Genomic DNA, 16,571 nt, shown 5'->3' on the forward strand with positions numbered 1-16,571 from the left:
TTGATTGATTGATTGATTGAAACAGGGTTTCTTTAAGTAGCCCTGGCTGTCCTGGAACTCACTCTGTAGATCAGGCTGGCCTCAAACTCAGAGATCCACCCGCCTCTGCCTCCCAAGGGCTAAGATTAAAGGCGTGCGCCACCACTGGCCAGCTAATTTTTTCTTTTTAGAGAGATCACAATTATTTCAGTCACTAACCACTGAACTGCTCTTAGCGAAAGCCACAAAGAGGCGATGGCAGCTACGAGGTGGTGACATGGTTTCTGTCTGGGAAGTGTTGCTGTGTTTATGTAGAAAAGATAAGAAGTGGGTGCGTAGACCAGCAGGCTGCCGCTCCTCCGGAGGTCGACTCTTCCTGGCAGTGAACTCGGGCTCTTCTGCGAGGTGTTGGGATATTAATGAAAAGGCCTTTGGGGGGCCACATGGGAGTTGTTGGTAGGAAGGTGCCAGAAGGTGAGGCGGCTCCCCTTTTCTGGGCAGGCAAGGAAGCGTGGCGCTGATGCCCCTGAGAACCATCTGGCTCCAGTTTCTTCCAGCAGATGGGTGTCTGGTAACCCGACGCCTCTGCTGAAAGGTCCCAAGTTGACGGTTCCACCTGGTACTGGGCCTGGCTTTGCCTCCAGTTTCAGCTTCAAGCCTCTGGGCGGGGAGCTAAGGACAAAAAGTGGAACCTGAGACCCTGTGTTCAGAGGGAGGAGCTGGGGACACAGAGGGTGGGGGTGCCTGGAGTTGAGGGAAGGGATGCTCACCACAAGTTGGTGAGCCAGTCCACTCTACTTCAAGGGCTCATAAACAAAGGAGGCTCTGGAGCTACATGGGAGCTTTTGTGAATGCCAGTCAGAACCTCCAGGAGTGTTGCCAAGGACCGTGATCCGCCCATCCGTCCTGTGACCTCTCTCGGAAGCCTGCCAGATGCACGCAACCTGGCTGCGGCTCCAGGCAGCCCTCGCTACCTGAGTTCTCTCTCCTCTCCCTCTGTCCCTAAGTTCAGACACAAAGGGAACTTTCTGCGCACAGGGTCTGGGATGAACGTTGAAATCCCGCCCAACAGCCTCTGCCTGTGATGAATTGGTGCAGTTGGTGCGGCGGGGCGCACAGATGCCCGGGGCAGGGTTCGCCCATAGGTTGTTGCTATTTTTTTATCCCAGTCATCTCCAAAGAGCGATGGTGTAAAAAGGGAGGCATGAGAATCATCAGGGAAGGCGAAGTGGTGCATTTATTAGATGGTGGAGATTAACAGAGCTTTCTTTATCTAAAAATTGCAGTAAGTTGTACACATAGATACAGGAACAACCCCCCACCCACCCACACACACACACACCACCACTACCACTGCCACCCCATTTGCAGTGACATCCTAAAGACCTAGTTAGTGGTGGGCCTGGCATAGGAAGGGACCTAATTAATACTGAGCTTAGCAACAAGTGGAAGTGCCAGAGCCACGTGTCAGGGAGTCAGGTGAGTAGGGTCTCCCCTTGGGACACTTCCTCTGATCCATCTCTCCCGGTCTTAGCTCGTGACTCTGCTCTGACCGTTCTCTCCTGCCCACCCGTCCTAACCTTAGCTTCTCTTGTGTCCCTACCCCGGAGAGGTTTCCAATAGCACCTGTCCTAAACTCCGATCCCGACTCACTAACCCATTGATTTGTTATTCTTTGATGGTCTCCTCTTCCATCACAGCATAGGCTCTGCGAAGGCTTGCTAATGGAAGTACTAATCCTAACTCCCAGAGGTGCAGCCCAGAGCGGCAACACACCCATCCATCCTTCTGACCCCTCTTGGAAACCGGCTGTGCCAAGTGCACACATACCCCATCCAGCTTCCAGATCAGGTATGTAGAACAGCAGGCATGTGATGGAATTGGGTAAGTGAATACAGAACCGTTCACTTATAGAAGAAACCTTGTATTCATCCTAAATTACATTTTGTTTTTACGGAGTGCGGCTAATCTTCGGATGGATTTTGCCTACTTGATGTTAATGTTCCTCCAACTCCATCCTCGGAAGCTGCTGGTGTACCAGGGTGTTGTGGATTACTTTTTTATCGCCTAAGGACAACAAGCAAGGATTATCCTGAACAGACAGCTTAGCTGCATCACAATGCAAGATGCTTTTGCTCGGCACTGGAGAAGACGAAAGCACATCAAACAGGATGAAATAAAGAAACCAGCGCCCAGAAGAGACCAGAAGGAGCACAACACTATATGCACCCGGGGAGGGAGGACCAGCTCCCCTCGTCTTCACTCTGCACAGGACAGTGAGACTTCTCTTTCATCCAGCCAGGGCGTTATTGTGACCAAACGCAATTGTGCGTCTTCAGATGTTCCAGTAACCTCACATTCTGTGGTTTACAGGCCCGGGGGGGACAGTGATTCCTTCTTTGGCATGGCCCCGGGCAAAGGCTTGGAGACAGCCCTGGGTGGGTGAGCGCACAGCACTAGCTGTTCAGGAATGATGAACAAAACCACAGGCAGAGATGGCATGGCATACAGATTTCTGGTTCCAGCCTGTGTTTCAGAACGGTGAGCAAGGCAAGAGATTGGCTTATAGAACACATCTCCCTCGCCTCCTTGATTGGCAGATGAGCAGCTCCCAAGCATAGCATGTGGGAAAGGGGAATGGTTTTCGGGAGCCTTAATCTGATGGCAGGCAGCTTCTGTTGTGTCTGCTCACGTCAGCTCCAAACGGGACAGGAATCCTGCTGTCACTACTGGGTGTTCAGCAACCCTGGGTCAATCTAGATGAACAGCGGGTGGGGGTCAGGCGAGCGGCTTCAGCTGGAGCTGGGCTTTCCTGGATCTTGCCTGTTCCTGACTGCACCCTGACCTTTGGTGGTCAAAGAGAGTGATTCACACGAGCAACTCCCGGGGGGAAAATAAGTGATAGGCTTGGAAACCCCACCTGAGCTTCACAGAGGCTCTTGTCGATACTGGGCCGAGCTGAGGAGGCTCCATCAGTTTATGGATTCCTTGGTTCCCTGTTCACCTCCAGCTGGTGTGAAAGGTGTGCGTTGGTAGCTTATTATCCACACCACGGCTTCTTTTCAGTTTCCCTCACAAGTACTTACCTAGCTGGAACACCCAAAGCCACTTCTGAGGAAATGTCAGAGTTGGCTCTGCTATAGGGCTGGCCCCTTCCACTGGGTCCCCATGCGGCTCACTCACCATCCAGACCATGCTCAGCTTCCTAACTTGCGGTCACTCACGGGATGAGAAGGCTCTTCAGGGTTTCCTAAGTGATACACCTGGATCAGCTCTACCTCGTGCTAAAGCACACAGAGCCTTTATATCCCCAGAATCCATCTCGAGGGGCGACCATTGTTCTGTCTGGTGACTACTGGGCTGTGAAGTCAGAGAAGGCAAGAGCAGTGCCCTTGTGGTGAGCAGTTGTGAGCCGGGAGTCTTGGAGGGCTAGATGGTGGTTGTGTGCTGTTTATTTAGCCGGTCACCTGGCACACAGCAAAAAGCCTCCTGTGAGGCCGGCACCAGGCTGGATGCTAGAAGGACAAAGCAAACTAAGGTATGTGGATGACCGATACTCTAGTCATCTCTGGTCCTGTGAGAAATAGAGGGAAGACTCTGAACCCAAGAGCTGCCACCCATGGACTTCTCTGGTAGGTTTAAGGCTTTGATCTCCAAATGGATCCCCTACCCCAAGCAGTCTCATTTATAGAGTAAAAATTACTTGACCCTTGAAGCGCTTCTATGATGGGTTTTGTTTTTTGTTTTTTTGGGTTTTTTTTCCCCAAGACAGGGTTTCTCTGTGTAATGTCCTGGAACTTACTCTGTAGCCCAGGCTGGCCTCAAACTCTCAGAGATCCACCTGCCTCTGCCTCCTGAGTACTGGGATTAAAGGTGTGTGCCACCACCGCCTGGTGAAGGGGTGGGGGCCTTTCATTATCCTCATTTTACAAAACAGAAACTGAGTCTCAAGGAAGATCAGATAATTTGCCCAAAGCCAAATAGGTCCCCCGGCACCAGAGTCTAGGTCAGCCTTTTTTTGCTGTTCACATTGTTGTCCACCAGGTGACAGTCCTCTGAGCACGTCATCTCCAATCTTTTCCCCACGGCTTTGTTGCTTTGAGTCAACTTATCACGCTGTCACTAAGACTTTGTTCTTACTTTACGCATGGGTTTTTACTATGCAGATCTACTGCATTTGGGCAGTGCCCTGGAGACCAGAAGAGTGTGTCACATCCCCTGGAGCTGAAGTCATAGATCGCTGTGAACTGCCACATGGGAAACGAACCAGGGTCCCGTGCAAGAGCAGCCAGTGCTCCTCACCAGGCAATCATCTCTCCAGCCCGCACTCCCTCACCTTAGAGGTTATCTCTAACCACTCACTCAGCCTGACACTTCCCTCTGCCCTCAAACGATATTGCATACACACCTGCCAATCAAAATTCACCCATTGCCACCCCTTCTCTTCCTACCTCTTAGGACTATATCCCGTAGCCCTGGCTGTCTTGGAACTCACTCTATAGACCAGGCTGGCCTCAAACTCAGAGATCTGCCTGCCTCTGCCTCCAGGGCTCTAAGATTAAATGTATTCACCACCACCTCCCGGCTAGGACCATATCCTTTCAACCCATCCCCCTCTACTCACTCCCTCCTCTCAGTCCAGGAGTCTGACAAAAGCCTTCCTTTTCTAAACCAGCACACAAGTGAAACATGAAAATATAAAAGACTCTTCTGCCCTCTGTCCAGTCCTACCTCATCCCTCTGCCCATCTTCCCCTTATCATATAGATCCAGAAGGTATCCACCCGACTGTCTCAACTCCATTTCTTGTTTACCTGCTACCCTCTGCCTCTGCATCCATCCAGGCCCATCACATCCACATTGTTGGTTTGAACTGCACCTACCTGGTTCTGTGCCCCCAAACAAATGAAACTTAGTCACCTCACTCCAGTCCCCAGCCTTGCCCCGCTAGTCACCTCCACCTGACGTATTCAGGGCACTCCAGATCAGCATCACAACATCCACTTCTAAACCAACTTCTCCTGAGAGTCTCCCTATCAGCTGGTGAGGTCACTGTTTCTTTTCCCCTTTTCAGTGTTGGGCACTGAGGACAGAGCCACATGCCTGAGGGGCCACTACTGCTCTCCCTCTGAGCTTTGTCCCTTGCCCAGATGTCACATTTGGTTGCCATTTAGTAGACTCTCTTCTGTAGGTCTCCCAGATGTCCCTAGGTACATATTTTACCATCATCCTAGTTCTGGAACAAGAACCATTGTCTTGTTCCTAAATTACTGTCATGTCATCCTGAGTACAGAAATACCCTTCTAAATCTGTCTCCCCACCCTAGAGGGATCTATGTACATTTTGAACTGCCTTCCCTGAAATCTCCAGGGGCTCCAGCGCTTTGGTGGGGTATACAAGGTGCTGTGTGATCTTGCAACTCTTTCTGGCATGAGTCTCTCCATCACACTCTGTGGTCCTCTCCAACAGCACAGAAGCTGCTGTGGTCCCCAGAGGTGCTTTGCAGTTTCCTACTTCAGTCAGGGTGTCCCTCTCAGAATATGTTTTTCTCACCCTAGTCCCATTCCTCAACCCATTCATTTGCTAGGAATCATTTCTAACCACCCGTTTCCGGATGTGTTCTCTCCAACCACGTGTGCATGCATCTGTACCACATTTTGCAGTTTCTCAGGAAAGATGATGTCACCTTAACTTAAGCTCTAGGCTTCTGATTACCTCCTGCCACCCAAATGTTCTCTTGCTTGAAGAATGAGATTAGCAGCCACCCATTGCAGATGCTCTGGGTTTCCTAATCCACCTTCCGCAGACGAGAAAGAAGGACTTGGAAAGAAAATGAACACCCCATCAGCAGAAGGCCTTGGCTCTGAGGCCTGGCAGAGTCACTTCTGCCTAGGCCTAGATGTGTCTGAGAAAGGACACTTTCTATCCCCAGGACTGGCAAGGCCACAGGTGATAGGTGGTGTATGTGTATGGACATGTTAAAGCAAAGAACACGGAGAGAAATGCAAACATATGCTTTTGATGCAGGGGAAGGAATAAGGAATATATTATAATCTTTATGATAGACAGGAGAGGGGTTTGTTTTGTTTTGTTTTGTTGAGACAGAGTCTTACTGTGTAACCCATAGTGACCTCAAAACCACAGTGATCCTCTGTGTGCTGGAATTACAGATGTGAGCCATCACATTTGACAAGGAATTTGGTGATTTTAAAGCCTCATCAGGTCTCGAATGTTGCCTGATCAAGGGAAGAGAGCCTTCCTGTGCCCCCTGTTGGAGTTAGGAGATTTGCCTGTGTGGGAACAAAGACCTCAAGGTAGACAGGCAGGCTGTCTGTCTGTGCCTCTTTCAAGACATTCTACAAGGCCTGCGCACTCCATCTCCCTCCACCCTTCAGGTCTCATCGCAAGCAGAGCTTTCTTGGTGTTCTCTGGCATATCCTTACTATTTCAGGAGGGAGGGGGCAATTTTTGAGAAATAAGTACTTTATCATCTGAGTTGGAAAATGCTGTTTTAGCTTCCAGTTTGGCCAACTTTGCATTTCTGAAAGACGAGAACCGAGCGCCATCTTGTGGTTGATAGCCTCCACTTCAATGGCTATTAACAACCTCCAGTCCAGCCCCAGGGCTACCCAGCACAGAGAGCTGAAAGATACCTGGTCCAGCACAAAGTGCACCAGTGTCTCACTGGGGACTAAAACGGTCATTAATGTTAACAGCACTGAGGTGGGTCCAAAGGAGCTTTTCTTGGTCTCTTAACTAGTATGGTTTCATCAGTAGATACGGAATCGGATTTGAAGTAGTCTAATAAAAATAACATCCTTGCCCCGTGGCAGGAACACCAGACTGGAAGCCAACACACCTGGTATTTAACTGCCCCTCTGCCACATGGTACACAGGTAGGCTAACATCAGAGGGTGACAGACAGGGGTCTCCATCTGGGTCCAGGGGTAAATGCAAGTATGGCCATAGGCTAAGAAACCCTTTGCTAAGTATTTCCCCTGCATCTTTCCTGTATATTATGTAATTATTAAAATGGGAGCCAGGCAGTGGTGGTGCATGCCTTTAGTCCCAGCACTGGGGAGGCAGAGCCAGGTGGATCTTTGTGAGTTCAAGGCCAGCCTGGGCTACAGAGTGAGTTCCAGGAAAGGCGCAAAGCTATACAGAGAAACGCTGTCTTGAAAAACAAAAACAAAAAATAAAATAAATACATAAGTAGATAGATAGATAGATAGATAGATAGATAGATGATAGATAGATAGATGATAGATAGATAGATAGATAGATAGATAGATAGATAGATAGATAGATAGATAGATAGATAAAATAAAACGGGATCTACTAGACTGACTTAGAGGATGTGGTCCAGGTAGTCCAACAATGGCTCTCTCATGTCAGAAAGGCCGAGAATCCAATAGTTGTTTAGATTATGAGGCTGGATGTCTCAGCAGTCCTTATCTGAGGCTGGAGTCTGGAAGATCGTAAAGAGTTGTGGTTCTTCAGTCTACATTGGAATCCTGGTGAAGCTGGGTTTAATACCAGCCACGGCAGCAGGATAGACACTTGCCAGCAAGAATGAAGGCCAGCAGGCAAAAAACAAAGCCTCCTCCTTCCATGTCTTTCTATCTAGGATGCCACCAGAAGGTGTGGCCTAGACTTAGGTAGATCTTCCTGTATCAAATAATCTGATTAAGAGCATCCCTCACAAGAGTACCTAGCACCTTCGGCTTTAGTTGGTCACAGGTGTAATCAAGTCGGCAACCAAGATTAGCCATCACACGTGGCAAAATTAAAAGAGGCTGCCCAAGGTAGCAAGTGATGAGCCAGGACCTGACCCTTGGCTTGACTCTAAAGTATATGGTCTTTATTCTTCAAAACTTACTTTGTTTTTATAATTTTTATCATGGTGAATATGGGGGTGGGGATCCACACATAAGCCACATGGTTTAAATGTTTGCATCCCTTGGTGGTAGGCGAGCCCAGACCCCAGGAGTACTCAGCAATGAGCAGGCATTCACATGGCTGCCTGCTCATTCTGTGAGTTCTCCCTTGTTTCCATATGAGTTTTGGGCTTCAAAAAAAAACATACCCTTTGATTTCTGAAGGTAAAGGTTGAACACTCAGAGAGAGAACACAAGCATTTTGCTGAGGAAATAAGAGGAAAACTAAATCTGTTACAGAAGAGACAAGATGCTGTGTCCTCCATGGATGCAGACAGTGTTGTGCTCAGAGCTTAAAGCACTTTGTGAGGTACGTGTTTTCTCTCCCTCTTTTGACCCCCAAGGGAGCGCCACGTAAAGAGCTCAAGAATATGCGACCAAGCTTCTGGTCACATAGATACACCTCTAACACAAGCCTTTCCCTTAAGCAATGTCATGGAAGCATCCTTGACATGCAACAGACTGCACATATTTCAAGTACAAAACTGAATGAGTTTTGATTGTATAAACCTCCATCCGAAACCATCACCACAATCAAGATGATGAACACATCTATCATCCTGTCCATTTCCTAATGCTCCTTTGAGATCTCCACACTGCTCTTCCCAGCCGCCCACTGATCTGCTTTCAGCACCGGTTTCATTTTATACAGTTATGTGAATACAGCAGATTCTCAGTTCTGATTGGCTTCCTTCATTCTAATTATTTTGATATTCACATTGCAGTGTGTGTGAGTGCCGTCCTCTTCGTTATCAAGGAACATTTCTTTCTGTGCATACACCGCCATTTCTTGATGATGGACATTTGGGTTTCAGTGAGCCCTCCACCTGCTCTAATCTCAAATTCAATGTGTACACACTGAGCATGCGCAGGTATTTCCCAACTCCATTGGCAATACAGCTTAGCAGCTATCTACCCAGCATTCCCATTGGGCTAGGTTGAGTGATGCTTTAAATCACACAGCTGGATGCACATTGACTGCATGATTGTATGATAGTTGGTGTCTGCAGGAGACCTTGGAGCCCTGGAGCCAATCCCTTGAGGATGCCAAAGGATAGCTGCATTTTTATTTGGGAGCTTTTATGAATGACACTTCTAAGAACATTGATGTAAAAGTCTCTGTGATAGGTCTAAATGTTGCTTCTTTGTGGTAAAAGCTTGCTCTTTTTTTTTCTTTTTTCTTTTTTCTTTTTAAATTTATTTACTTTTATTTTATGTGCATTGCTTTGCCTGCATGTAAATCTGTGTGAGGGTGTCAGATCTTGGAGTTACAGAGAGTTGTTAGCTGCCATGTGGGAGCTGGGATTTGAACCCTGGTCATTGGGGAAAGCAGTCAGTGCCCTTAACCGCTGAGCCATCTTTCCAGGCCCTCTTATGTCGTTTAAAAAAATTACTGGAGACTGGAGAGACGGCAGCACTGACTGCTCTTCCAGAGGTCCTGAGTTCAATTCCCAGCACCCACATGGTGGCTCACCGCCATCTATAGTGGGATCTGATGCCCTTTTCTGGCATAAAGGCATACATGCAGACACAGCACTCATACATAAAATAAATAAATAAATCTAAAAAACATATATATATAATTATTTTGTATATATGGGTGTTTTTCCACATGTGTACCTGTGCACCAAGTGTGTGCAGGACCCTGGAGGTCAGAAGAGGGTGTCAGGTCTCCTGGGACTTGGGTTACAGAGGCTGTGATCCTCTGTATAGGTGTTGAGGAAGAGCAGCCAGGACTCCTGACCACTGAGCCATCTCTCGGGCCTCCATGTAATTTCTTTAATGATGTCTACTCAAATGTCACTCTCATTTTAAGACTCGAGCGTTTCCTTAGTTCACTGCTGGGATCTCGAAAGTTCTGCAAAAATCCATGTGCTAAACAAGATGTGGTCCCCAGGTGGCGCTATATCGGATGGTGGTGTGTTGAGGTCTGTTATGAGGACCTTAGACTAGCGGGGTACTCTTGAAGGATTCATGGGACCCTACTCCCTTTCTCTTTTCAATTTCTGACTAGGAGATAAGGGCTCTGTTTTGCCATAACACCAATATGATACTCTGCTTCCCACAGGCCCAAGCAAGAGGGCCAGTCAGTCATGGCCAGAACTTGCTGAACTGATCTGAAGAAATCTTTCCTCTGTGTTAAGTTAAAGAGCCCAGCCCTTTCACAATAGCTGCAGAAAGTTAACACACTGACTTTTATGAGGGCTTCTTTTTTTTTTTTCTGTTTTTAGGAATCCTTTTTTTCACATTGGATGCTTTATTGCATACATGGCTTTCCAAATACTTCCTGTCACTCTTTCCAATGCATTTTCATTTCCTTAGTGCCTTTGGATGGGTCTTTTACATTTTAATTAAATACTATTTATAGGATCATCTCTAAGAGACTTTCACCTAGCCCAAAGCCACAGACGATTTTCTCTGTGTTCTTGAGGTTTTGTGGGTTGGATTTTGTTTTTAGGCCCACAATTCATTCTCATTATTTTTTATGAAATACAGTCCTTGTTTCTCTATTTGCAAATGAACATCTAATTTTTCCAGTGCTATTTATTTAAAACCATCCTTTCTCCATGGGATTTCTCCTGCACCTTTGCTGCCCAGGTGTATGCACTGATGTCTCTGTTGTCTTCTGTTCCACGGTTCCACGTGTTTATTATTTTTATGTTACCATCCTCCTTACTACAGCTTTGTAAGCTGGGGTGGTTTGAATAGGAATGGCCCTGATGGACCCTTTTGAAAGCTTGGTCACAGGAAATGGTCCTATTGGGAGGTGTGGTCTTGTAGGACTAGATTTGGCCTTGTTGGAAGAAGAAGTGTGTCACTGGGGGTGGGCTTTGAGGTCTCAGAAACTCAAGCCAGGCCCAGTATGTCTCAATCTCTTCTTGCTGCCTTCAGATCAAGATGTAGAGCTCTCAGCTCCTTCTCCAGCACCATGTCTGCCTGTATGCCACCAGGCTTCCCACTATGACTTAACTGAAAGCCAGCCCCAGTTAAATGTTTTCCTTTTTAAGAGTTGCCATGGTCATGGTGTCTCTTCACAGCAATAGAAACCCTAACTAAGAAGTCTTGACATCAGGCACCTCTTTCATTCTTCTTTTTCTTCAAACTTGCATTTTGCTATTTATTCCCTCTCCCTCTCCCCGCCCCTCTCTCTCACACACTCTGTGTGTGTGTGTGTGTGTGTGTGTGTGTGTGTGTGTGTGTGTGTGTGTGAGAGAGAGAGAGAGAGAGAGAGAGAGAGAGTGTGTGTGCATGCTCTCACAAGCGCCAAAACAGGTTATCAGGTTAACAATGCCCTGCTCTGTCATTCTTTACCTTATTTCTTTGAGACAGGGTTTCTCACTGAACCTGGAGCTAGGCTGGTGGCCAGCAAACCACACCCATCCTCAGGTCTCTGCATCCCACACACACCCATAGCCCCAGTGCTGATTACAGGTGGATGTACAGCCAAACCAACTTTTTTTAAAGTGTGGGTGCAGGGATCCCAACTCGGGTCCTTATGTTCAGCAAGCACTCTTAAGCACTGAGCCATCTCTCCAGTCCCAAGGCAGAACATTTTAAGTCTAGCTCCTGTTGCTCTAATTTGACTAAATGGCACACTAGTATACACGGCCTCAGAGCCCAAACCTCAGCTTCGTCCCATTAGAAGTCTGATATGAGTGCAACTTGGTCCAACCTCACCTCTAAAATTATCACCACCAGGGACTGGAGAGATGGCTTAGATGATTAAGAGTACTGGCTGTTCTTCCTAGAGGACCTGGGTTCAATTCCCAGCACCCACATGGCAGCTCACACCTATTTGTAGCTCTAGTTCCAGGGGGTCTGGCACCCTCAGACAGACACACATGCAGGCAAAACACCAATATACATAAAATAAAAATAAATCATTAAAAGAAAAAAAATTTTTAAAAATTATCACCATCACTGCCTTCAACAGAGGTGAATTTCCTATCCCCAAACCTGATAAGACTAGGTTCTGCAGATCAATGGGAGAATTCTCAATTTGACTCTCAAAGATCAAGTCTATCACTTTTGTTATTTTTTTTTTAATTGAGGAAAAGAAACCCTGTTCTTCTGGCAAATGTCCTCATCTGAGGGAGACGGATGGCGTGCTATAACTCTGAGCTGAGTCGTTCTCTAAGACAAGGCTACAACCTTTGGGGATCCAAAGAATGTCTGCTCCTGATAAATTCCAAGAAATAGGGGACTCCAGACAGAGCTAGAGACACTGAGTGGCTCTAAGTAGCAATGCTTACAGCTACATACACTTAGCTTGACTTTATTAGTTTTCTGGGAAATGAACCTGTTGGGGGAGTTAACTGAATGCCTTGCCTTCCACACAATAAAAAAAAAAAAATAGAAATGAGATCATTCATGATAGTGAATGTAGCTGGTGCAATCACTCTCCTTTTTTTTCCAAAGAGCCCTTTAATTAAAATTTATTTTACCAGCAGAATTAACTTGATAAATTTATGTAACCAACAGATTCCAATTTACACACTCCAGAAAGTGGCACTTTTGTATCCCAGGGAATCTGTGTGTAATGTCCTGGAAAGAAATAAGACCTAATGGCCGGAAGCCCGAAGAGGGATGGTGGGATGGTTCTTCCTGACCAGTTTGGGCAGGTAGGGTGAACAGTCACATTTTCAATGTTTGGTTTCGGCATCATCATGTGATTGCCCTCCCTGGCGTGAGTGTGAGGACCAGACTGCCTCTGGCTCTAGCCCGCCTCTGCTGTGGGATGTTCTGTATGGCAAATGTGTTGCTCGGATTGGTCAATAAATAAAACACTGATTGGCCAATGGCTAGGCAGGAAGTATAGGCGGAACTAACAGAGAGGAGAAAAGAAAGAACAGGAAGGCAGGAGTCACTGCCAGACGCCTAAGGACAAGCAGAATGTGAAGATGCTGCTAAGCCACGAGCCACGTGCCATGTGGCAAGGTATAGATTTATGGAAATGGATTAATTTAAGATATAAGAACAGTTAGCAAGAAGCCTGCCATGGCCATACAGTTTGTAAGCAATATAAGTCTCTGTGTTTACTTGGTTGGGTCTGAGCGGCTGTGGGACTGGCGGGTGACAAAGATTTGTCCTGACTGTGGGCCAGGCAGGAAAACTCTAGCTAAACACCTCCACTTGAGAGCTGAGGACTTGGAATAGCTTGTGGCCCCAGTTGCTGGCTGCAGTGACGATGGGCAGCCTCATGCTGGGAACCACTCCAAAAATTAATGTCCATGTCATCCCGGTAGCCTGTGATCATTAGAATGTACAGTGCTGACCTAGCTGTCCAGCTCTCTTAGAAATGACTTCATTACATAGTTGAAACAGTTGCTAGACCTGGGAGGAAAGAAGGCCAGACCAGCAGGGAGAAACAAGGAAGACTGAATGTGTGGTCCAGGCTAGACCAGCGGAGGAGGAACAAGGAAGACTGAATGTGTGGTCCAGGCTAGACCAACAGGGAGAAACAAGGAAGACTGAATGTGTGGTCCAGGCTAGACCAACAGGGAGAAACAAGGCTGAATGTGTGGTCCAAGCCAGACCAGCAGGGAGGAACAAGGAAGACTGAATGTGTGGTCCAGGCTAGACTAGCAGAGGAGAAACAAGGAAGACTGAATGTGTGGTCCAGGCTAGACCAGCAGGGAGAAACAAGGAAGACTGAATGTGTGGTCCAGGCTAGACTAGCAGAGGAGAAACAAGGAAGACTGAATGTGTGGTCCAGGCTAGACCAGCAGAGAAGAAACAAGGAAGGCTGAATGTGTGGTCCAGGCTAGACTAGCAGAAGAGAAACAAGGAAGACTGAATGGGTGGTCCAGGCTAGACTAGCAGAGGAGAAACAAGGAAGAATGAATGTGTGGTCCAGACTAGAGCAGCAGGGAGAAACAAGGAAGACTGAATGTGTGATCCAGGCTAGACCAGCAGGGAGAAACAAGGAAGACTGAATGGGTGGTCCAACTCATGAGAGCAGCTCCAGCAACTGTCCTTAGTTCTCTCGATTCTGCAGAAATCATAGCAAACCCCGGGCATCACTAAAGCACCTGGAGCATGTAGTTTGCTCAAAGTAGGAAGAGGCTTTCCAAAGGAAAAGGGACCTATGCCCAAGTCTGCCTGCCTCTGCCTCCTGAGTGCTGGGATTAAAGGCGTGCGCCACCACACCAGGCTTTTCCACTCATCTTGAAATTCCCTTCCCCATCACAAATTCCTATTTCATGCAATTACTTCCAAAAATTTACTTTCAGGAGGCTCACCAATCAGACATGCAGGTAAATGTGTTTACTAGTAGTGCAATTTCCAAAGTTGAGCATTGTGCAGACTTAACAGAAAAGACCTTGTCCCTGCTCAATTCAGAGGCATAGGCATGTACAGCAGGTTTTGAAAGATATTCTGGGGATTATCAGGACATTCCTTTTCCTACAGTCATAGAGATAACACCCAACCTAGCATACCAACATTAGTTAGTAGTTGGTAGACTAGGCTTCATCTTAACCATAATTTCATTTGAACTTAATTACAACTGCAAAGACCCTGGTTATAGTAAAATCTCATTCTGAGGTTCTTGGTAGACAAAAATTTTGTAGGTCTACCATTCCACCCAGTCCAGCAGCTCTAAGGTCTCCTGTGGGACCTCTCTCCTCTGAGCCCTGTCTGACAATCTCTTCAATACTACACCAAGTTAAGCTATAATTCTAAAGAAAATATTTTCATAGTAAGCTGTGAAGCATGTAAACAGTCCACTGTCAGAGTGCCAATTGTACTTTACCACAAAAAGATTTTTGCATCTCTCCTCAGCTTACACAAAATTCTGGAGAAAAAAGTACCCTCTCGTTCAGCACTGTTTCCACTAATCCAGACGGAGGCTCCATAGATTCAGATGCTACTTTAACTGTGCTTTATCTGGAATTGACATTTTTAGATGACTCGGCACCAAACAAAACATCACGTGTACTTATGTTAGAAGATTTTTGTCTGGGCGCCGGTGCACACGCGTGTCTGTGCGTGTGGAGGTCAGTGGTGGACTGAAGCATCGTTTTCAATGGCTTATTTTTGAGATAGGATCTGTCACTCAGCCTGGAGCTCCCCATGCACCAAGGCTAGCCGGCCAGTGAACTTTGGGGGGGATCCGCCTGTCTCCACCTCCCCAAGGCAGGTTTTGAATTCAGACCTTAGGATCCGTTTCTAGGACCGCTGCGGGAACAGTGAAAGTCAGTCTCTCCTGAGCAGACTCTATCTTGCGTGTTTACTGCGGCGATTAAACGTCAGGACAGACGTCCAACACAGACAGAACTGCGGAATGAGCCAGAGTGTTTGCGTTCCCGCCTCCACCCCTAGGGGTGGGAAAGAGCCGCCCGCGCAGGCGCCCCAGGCCGCTGGGAGGAAGGACCCGAAAGGCTCCGCCCCCTAAGGTGTCCAGCGCGCCTGACCGCCTGGGCCTTCCGCGCCCTCCCCGGACCCCCAAACGAGAGCGTCTGCGAGGAAGGCTACGGCGTCAGGCTTCTCCTTGGCCAGCTCGGGTCCTCAGCCACGCGAGGACCCCGCCCCGCCCCCGCGCCGAGGCTAACTCTCGCCCCGGCGGACTGTCTGACGTCTTCACGGTCTCTCCGCGATGCCGCTCTACGAGGGCCTGGGGAGCGGCGGCGAGAAGACGGCGGTCGTGATCGACCTGGGAGAAGCCTTCACCAAGTGAGTGGCCGTGGGGTGGCTGCGGGGCCCCAGGGGAGGGCGGGTGGCCGCGGCCCGGCAGCCGGGGGTAGGCCCGCTGGGCTGGGCAGCCGGGACCTTCCCCCGCCGCCCGCCGCCCTTGTTGCCTCGAGGCGAAGCTCGGTCCTCAGTGACGGGGTGTCGTCTAGGAGGACTCTCGGGCCGATCCGGTGGGCCGAGAGGCCCGGGAAGCTTCGGGAGCCGCCCTCGCCCACCCCGCCTAAGATGATCAGGGGCCATCGCTGCAGGGTTTGACAGCGATGCCCCCGGAGTCGGCTTTCTACCTCTGGCTGGGTCAGATGGGAAAGCCGAGGTCGAGCTGTAAGGCTTGCTGACTCTTTCCGTCATAAAACATGTATGGAGTGGGGAGCCCTGTTGGTTCCTACCCCAAGAGTGTAGGAAACCCTGCTCCTAGGAAGACCAGGCGCATGAAGACGTGAAACCGTATAGGTAAGACTGGACATCGTGTTGGTCACCTAACCTAAACTCTTAGACCACAGTTTGCACTTTAAAAAAAACATTTTGTAAACACTGGAGTAGTGGTCCTCAAAGATGCAGAGACCTCTTTCAAGGGCACAGGTGAAAGACACAGATACACAAACCTTAGAACTTTTGGACAGTGTCGGGGTTGCTGGAAAGTTTTGAGGCCTTTGGACCGTCCATTTCAGAGGCCCTGTATTGGACTCAAGAGAAAACACAGAATTATATCACATATATGCATATACAAGGTGATGTTATATTTGAAATGCATATTCGGCTCAAGAGAAAACTGACAGAATTACATCATACGCACACACATGTATGTATATATGAGGTGAATTTATTTATGAATAGAGATGCTTGAAATATTTCTTTACACATCTGTAAGCACTGTCTCACCTGAGTAAATATCAAGTAACTACTGAGTAAACAGCCACAGGAACATACTTAAAAATTGCCCCTTAGGAGTTACAGAATTGGATTG

General features: G+C 47.9%; 1 protein-coding gene across 1 annotated transcript in view; it reads left to right on the forward strand.

Moving 5' to 3' along the window:
• The first annotated feature begins 3,395 nt into the window (after window positions 1-3,395).
• The window catches only part of Actr10 (actin related protein 10), a 44,080-nt gene continuing 30,904 nt past the window's right edge, over window positions 3,396-16,571 (forward strand). The window contains exons 1-2 of the mRNA XM_006990711.4: window positions 3,396-3,611; window positions 14,699-15,589. Coding sequence (XP_006990773.1) covers window positions 15,513-15,589 — 77 coding nt within the window. The 5' untranslated portion in view covers window positions 3,396-3,611; window positions 14,699-15,512. The remainder of the gene's footprint in view (window positions 3,612-14,698; window positions 15,590-16,571) is intronic.

Source organism: Peromyscus maniculatus, chromosome 14 (assembly GCF_049852395.1).
Source record: "Peromyscus maniculatus bairdii isolate BWxNUB_F1_BW_parent chromosome 14, HU_Pman_BW_mat_3.1, whole genome shotgun sequence".
Classification (NCBI taxonomy): Eukaryota; Metazoa; Chordata; class Mammalia; order Rodentia; family Cricetidae; genus Peromyscus; species Peromyscus maniculatus.